This window comes from Penaeus chinensis, chromosome 31, assembly GCF_019202785.1.
Source record: "Penaeus chinensis breed Huanghai No. 1 chromosome 31, ASM1920278v2, whole genome shotgun sequence".
Classification (NCBI taxonomy): domain Eukaryota; kingdom Metazoa; phylum Arthropoda; class Malacostraca; order Decapoda; family Penaeidae; genus Penaeus; species Penaeus chinensis.
Genome location: NC_061849.1, coordinates 21,620,123 through 21,627,622, shown reverse-complemented (window position 1 = coordinate 21,627,622; position 7,500 = coordinate 21,620,123). Strand labels below are relative to the sequence as shown.

Sequence of the window (7,500 nt, the reverse complement as noted above, 5' to 3'; positions counted from 1 at the left end):
CTATTATTACCATCATAATTTATTTTATCTTAACTCCCATCATTATAATTTTCATCATTATTATTCATAACATTTCCTTTCACCTCTTTCTAGGAAGAAAATATTTCCCTCTTTTCTTTTATCCTTAATTAAATGACGAAGCAGCTAATTTTTTCCTTCCCTTCGCCTGTCCTCTCTCTCTCTCTCTCTCTCTCTCTCTATCTATCTATCTATCTATCTATCTATCTATCTATCTATCTATCTCTCTCCCTCTCTCTCTTTCTCTCTCTTTCTTACTATCTATCTTTCTCTCTCTCTCTTTCTTTCACTCTCTCTTCTCTCTCCCTCTCTCTCCGAAAAACAAGACGAGAAAAGCAAGACCAAAGGAAAAGGCTTGCAAAAGGCTTGCATTCTGACAGATCCTCCGGCCATATGTTACGTCAAATCCGTTTACCCTCTCGAGAAAATGGAACGACTTGGCTTGGCATTTTCCGCGCGGGGATGGAGTCTATTCACGTGGTGGATTTTTAATTCGCGACATAAAAAAAAAAAAAAAAAAACGGGAAGAAAAAAGAAAAAAACGAGAAGAAAGAAAGAAAACGGGAAGAAGAAAAGAAAACGGATGTGGATTGCGGTGGGAAATGGTGCACTTAATTTGAGAAAGAGACAAGAGTGGAGAAATACTTTAGGTTTTCTTGTGCCAAATAAGGTAAATAAGTGAATAGATAAATAAATAGGTAAGTGACTAATAGATGAATAAATAACATATGTAAGTAGATAGGTAAATGTATGAATAAATGAATAAGCAAGTAAACTAATAAGTGAATTAATATACAGACACGTATTTAAGAAAAAAGAAAAGCAAAACATGAAAACAAAACAACACCAGAAAAGGTTGGATTTATTTAGAAAAAGAAGGAAAAGCAATCAGAGTTCAATTTATTTTCGAGAAAAAGAACAGGGTGAAAAAAAGTTATTTTTCCTGAAAAAGGAAGCTGCAGCAAAACGGTAGATATGGTTTGAAAAACAAATAATGGAATAGTAAAGAGAGTAAAATAAACTGCAAAAAATAGCGAATTCATTTCGAAAGAGAAAGAAAAGAAGAAAAAAAAAATAAAAAAAATAAAAAATAAACAGGAAAGTGGAATGCCTATGTATGTTTATTTTTTCGCAACTTTATTACATTTGAGATTAAATAACATCAGGTGATCAAACGTAAAACATTTTCCTCTGATGAATTTTTAAAAAAATCTCTTCCTTATTTTGTGTTTTTTTTCTCATCATCTTTTTTTTTTTTTTTTTTTTTTTTTTTTTTTTTTTTTTTCTCTCGCATCAAAACTTTTGAAACTTCTGAATTATTCATCTTTAGCCCACCTCCCCTCTCCCATATCACGAGGAGGGGGGGGGGGTGACGTAGGAAGGGGGGAAGTATGGAAGGGAGGGAGGGAAGGAGGGAGGGGGAGAGGTAAGGAGAGGGCGGGAGGGAGGGAGGGAGGGAAGGAGAGGGTGATGAGAGCGAGAGGGGGTGGAGAAGAGGGGGGGAAGGGAAGAGGGGAATTAAACAAAGAGAGAAGAGGGGGAAGGGGAAGGGGGGAAAAGAGGTGAGTGGGGGTATCAAGCATAAAGGGGGAAGCGGAAGAAGAGGGAAAGAAGTGTGAAGGGAGAATTAAATTTGGAACCGGAGACGGAAAGGAGGGAAGATATATATATATATATATATATATATATATATATATATATATATAGAGAGAGAGAGAGAGAGAGAGAGAGAGAGAAGGAGGAGGAGGTAAAAGGGGAAGGGAAAGGAAAAGAGTGAGAGAGAGAGAGGGGGGGGGGGGGGTGTTCGCAACTTCTTGATTATCGTAATGTACGGCGCGTCTCGGCTCGTCCCTCACCCTGTCCCACTCACACTCGCTATTATCGCTCCGTTTTTCACACCTCATTCTTTTTTCTCTACTCCTCCTCCTCTTCATCATACTTCCATCGCTCTCCTCCTCGCCCACTACACACACACACACACACACACACACACACATATATATATATATATATATATATATATATATATATATATGTATAGACACACTCACACACACACACACACACACACACACACACACACACACACACACATATATATATTTATTTATATATAAATATATATATATATATATATATATATATATATATATATATATATATATATATATATCTACCTACCTATCTATATATATATCTACCTACCTATCTATCTATATATCTATCAATATATATATATATATATATATATATATACTTATATGTAAATGAGAGAAAGATTTCTACGAGCCTTTGTAACGCCGCTTCCTTCGTTGCTGTCTCAGTATTGTTTCTCTTTTCCTTCCTTCCTTCCTTCCTCTCTGTCACTATTCCTCTACCCTTTCCTCTTTCTTTTGTCATTTCCACCCTCCTCTCCCTTTCCTCTTCTTCTCTCCTCTCCAACCCTCTCCTGCTTGCGCTCTCTCTCCTTCTCCCTCCTCCAACACCCCTCCCCCATTCTCCCTACCGCCCTCTCCAACACTTCCTCTCTCTTTTCTCTCTTCTTTCCTTTCTACCCCTCCATTCCTCCCTTCTCCCTATCCTCACCAATCCTCTCTCCCCCTTCCCCCTCCTACGTCCTCCGATATCCACCAGTCCGCCCTTCTCTCTTCTACCTCCTCCTTCTTCCTCCACCCCCCCCCCCCTCTTCCTCCTACCTCTTCCTAACTCCTCCATCCTTCTCTCCCTCCTTCCTACCTCCAACCCTACATCCTCTTCTTTCCTCTCCCTTTTTTCTTCCTCCTTCTCCTTCCTCCTACCCCCTACTATCCCTTCTCCTCCTACCCTCCCTTCCCCCATCCTCCTATCCCCCTTTTTTTCCTTTCCTCTCCTTCCCTTTCTCCTACCCTCTCTCTTCCAACCCTCCCTCCCTCCTTCCCTCCCTCCCTCTCCCTTCCTCCTACCTCTTTCTCTCCTCTCCTTACCCTCTCCCTCCCTCTCTCCCTCCCTCCCTCCCTCCCTTCCGCCCTCCCACACCGCGCACCTCTCTTACACCTCCCTCCCTCCTCTGCCCGTCCCAGGACCTTCACCGTCGCCGCCTTCTGCCGGAGAGACAACAAGAACGCCGCCCTTTGATCGCCCAGGCTTTATGTTCTCAGAAGTCGCTCGCGTGTGTCTTCGTCGACGTTGCCTGACTTCACTTTAACGACCAGCTGATGTGTGTCGCGGAGGTTGTTTCATTTAGTTTTTATTTTCTTTACCCCCCTTTTTTAACTTCTTTTAAATATGTATTTTTTTAGATTTTTTTTTTGGGGGGGGTCGGTATATTTTTTGCTGTTTTATAATTCTGATTTTGGTTTTGATGGTGTTTTCTCTCTCTCTCTCTCTCTCTCTCTCTCTCTCTCTCTCTCTCTCTCTCTCTCTCTCTCTCTCTCTCTCTCTCTCTTTCTTTCTCCCCCTCTTCTCTCTTTCTCCTTTTCTACTTCCCTCCCATACTCCCTCTTTCCCTCGCCCCCCCTCTCTCTGCTTCCCTTTTTCACCCTTTCTCTTTCTCAATTATCTATTTCTCCCTACCTCTCTCCTTACCCATCTCTCTCCCTCTTGCTTTTCACCACTATCCTTTTTTTTTTTTTATCTTCCTTTCCCTCTGCCAGCCATCTCCACCCTCTCATCCTCTCTCCCCTTCCCCTATTCACCTCCTCCCCTTATTCAACTCCACCCATTCATACTCCCCCTCCCTATCTCCATTCACCCTTCTCCCTTCTCCCTTCTCCCTTCTCCCTTCTCCCTTCTCCCTTCTCCCTTCTCTCTCCATTTCAGCACCTTCTTATTCGCCCTCGGCTGAGAGACAGGTAACATCGCCCAGTCTTTGTAATCCCTAGCCCCGTGCACAGCAAAGAGGAAAGCTTCTGTTGGACGAAAGGGTAAAGGGAGGGGGTTAGGGCGAAGGGGGGTAGATAGGTAGTGGGAGGGGGGAGTTAGGAAGGGCAGGAGGGGAGTTAGGTAGGGGGGGAAGGGTGTTAGGTAGGGGGGAGCGGGGTAGTTAGGTAGGTAGGGGGAGTTAGGCAAAGGTAAGGGGGTAGGGAGGACGGGTGAAGTGCGAGGGGAGGAGGGAGGGTGGAGTAGAGAGGAGAAGGGGTGAAGGATTTACCAAAAACAAAAATACGCATACAGAGCATAAAAGACGAATCATTATGGATAAAAAAAAAAAAACGAATATAAAGAGACCATATAAACTCAAACAAACAAATCAACAAGCAAAACAAGACAAAAAAATAAACAGGCGAAGATATTCAAAAATCATATTAAAGTGGTCAGTTGCGAAAGTGCAAAAAGCTGTTAGAATAAGGGCCAGGCGGAACCTTCTGGGCGTCTGAAGGGGAAAGATATGCGACGGATATTTAAAAGGAGAGTGAAGTGTGAAGCCTGGCGAAATAATGAGAGAGAAAGGCGAGATTAAAAGCGTGTTAAGACTGAATTTAAAGAGGGATAATACCAAACTCCCTCGCAAGTACCCGAAGTCCCAAGCTCACTCTAACGTGCCGTATCATCACAACAATATCTAGAGCCATTTTGGAGTATCTCTCTCCCTGCAAAGGACGTCCTTATCTTTTATCTCTGAATTATCGTATCTCTTCCACGCTCGTCTTCCCTCTAACTGATCGTATCTTTTTTCGTCGATTTTTTTTCCTGTGTGCCTTGTCTGTGAGTGGTGGTAATGTGGTTTTAGCGCCACTATCATCTTCAATCATTCTGCTGTAACGAAGGTGGGAAGACGGAGGGAGGGAGGGAGAGAGGGAAGGAGCCAGAGAATGAGGGGGGAGGGAGGGAGGGAGGGAGGGAGGGAAGGAACAAGGGAATGAGGGGGAAGGGAGGGAGGGAGGGAAGGAGCAAGAGAAGGAGGGAGGGAGGAGGGAGGGAGGGAGGGAGGGAGGGAGGGAGGGAGGGAGGGAGCAAGGGAAGAAAGGAAGGAGGGAGAGAGCAAGGGAGGGAGAGGGAGGGAGGGAAGGAGCAAGAGAAGGAGGGGAGGGAGGGAGGAAGGGAGGAAAGGAGAAAGCGAGAAAGGGATGGGTGGGGGGAAAGAGGAAGGGAGAGAGGTAGGGAGGAAGGAAGTGAGGAAAGGAAAATGTATGGAGAGATCAATGAAAGAATGGTGGGAAGGAGAGAACGGAGGGATTGAGGAAGGAATGGGTGAATGAAAGGAAGAAGAGAGATAAAGGAAAAGATAGATTCAGGCATTCTTAAATTCTTCGAATTATAATATCGTCTCTTGTGGAATGTAAATGCATGAGTATATATAACATATATATGTATTCTCACTTCTTCGTTTTTGGCCTTTATAGAACTTAAAACTCTAACTCAACCTTGTTCTTTCATTCTGCGTTGCTTCCCCGGTTGTCAGCCCAGCGGAGGCCCTGTGTTCTGAATTCGTGACAACCCGCGTCCTCTCCATCTTCGTGTGTCTGGAATCCTACCGTGCATGGGATATAATATATATATATATATATATATATATATATATATATATATATATATACACATATATATATACACACAAATACACACATACAAACACACACACACACACACACACACACACACACACACACACACACACACACACACACACACACATACACACACACACTAACACACACACACACACACACACACACACACATACGCACACACACACACTTATATATATATATATATATTTATATATATACATATATATATGTATATATATATATATATATATATATATATATATATACATACATACTGGCTCATATTATTCGAAAGATCGAGAGGGTCAGAGACGTTATTTCTTTGAATTACAAATTTCCACTCGCCATCTTCATAAAAAACGCCCATTATTTACTTGGATGACCTCTGCCCCTTTCTTCTACGCTCCATTCACTGTCCCTCGTGTTTTTTTTCTCCTCCTTTACCCCCTTTCTTTTCTCCTTCTCCCCATACTCCCCTTCTTCTCTTCATCCTCCCCTCTCTCCCTCCTCCTCCTTCTCTCCCACCTCTTCCCTTCCGCCACCGTCTTCTCTCCCTGACTTTTCCTTTACCCTTCCAGCACCTTTTCTTCCTCCCCCCCTCCCCTTTTCTCTCCGTTTCTCTCCCCACTTGTTCATCCACTCTTCCTCCCTCTTCCCCCGCCTCTGCCTTCATCTTCTTGTCCCTCCTCCTCGTCCCTCCATCCTCCTCCATCCCCTACCCTTTCCTCCTCCTCTTCCTTCCCCTACCTCTTCTCTCCATTTTCGTACCCTTTCCCCAACCTCGCCCTTTTGTCCTCCACCTCCCACCTCTTCCCCCAACTTTCCCTCCTTCCCTTCCCCCACCCTTCCCATCTTTCCTCCTGCTACTTCCCCCACCTTCCCCCCTTCCTCCTACCCCTCCCCCACCCTTCCCCCACCTCTCCTCTTGCCCCACCCTCCCCACTTTCCTCTGCTCCTTCCGCCCTCCCCCCTCTCCTCGTGCCCCCGCCTCTTATCCCACTCACCTGTCTGACTGTGACCTATCATCTCCGAGGATCTCCTATATTGTCCCCCGGAGAACGCATCTCGAGGAGCAGAGTGCACGCATTCAAGATTATAAGACTCCCTCACCTGTTTCGTCTCGGGAGCTTTCTCTCCCCACGTTCGCTTTCTCTTCTCTCTCTCTCTCTGCACACACACACACACACACACACACACACACACACACACACACACACACACACACACACACACACACACACACACACACACAGACACACACACACACACACACACACACACACACACACACACACACACACACACACACACAGACACACACACACACACACACACACACATACATATATATATATATATATATATATATATATATATATATATATACATACACATATATATATATATATATATATATATATACATATATATATATATATATATATATATATATATATATATATATATATAAATATATGCATATATATAAATAAATATATGCATATATATATATATATAAATAAATATATATGAATATATATTTATGTCTGTCTGCCTATGTCTCTCTCTTTCTTTCTCTCTCCTCCCTTCCCTTCCCTCTCTCTTTCTCTCTGTGTATGCTTGTATGTGTGTGTGTGTGTGTTTGCAAGTGTTCGTGTGTGTGTGTGTGTGTGTATGTCTGTTGTGTTTATGTATTCATGCGCGAGCTTGTGTGTGTGTATCTCTCTCCCTCTCTTTCTTCCTCTCACTCTCACTCATTCTCCTCTCCCATTTTCTCCTGCTGTCTTCCAGTCCTTAAAAATCCGGGACAATGGCCACAAAACCTCCTTTGTTTTGCCGAAAATCCTGTTTCAAGATTCGCAGCTCCAAAGCCAAGCCCGAACTCAGGATTACAGGGATGCAGCGTTACCATAACCGTTTTAGGAGATTTTATTGGCGCATAAGCCACCGACAGTGTTGCCATTACTCAGGCGAGAAGTAGGGATGGTCATTT

General features: G+C 43.6%; 1 protein-coding gene across 1 annotated transcript in view; it reads right to left on the bottom strand.

Annotated features, from left to right (window-relative positions):
* LOC125042087 (metabotropic glutamate receptor 8-like) overlaps positions 1–7,470 on the bottom strand; it is a 193,227-nt gene extending 185,757 nt beyond the window's left edge. The window contains exons 1-2 of the mRNA XM_047637553.1: positions 7,345–7,470; positions 6,512–6,546 (exon numbers count right to left, since the gene is read on the bottom strand). Coding sequence (XP_047493509.1) covers positions 6,512–6,546; positions 7,345–7,470 — 161 coding nt within the window. The remainder of the gene's footprint in view (positions 1–6,511; positions 6,547–7,344) is intronic.
* Positions 7,471–7,500: the final 30 nt, after the last annotated feature.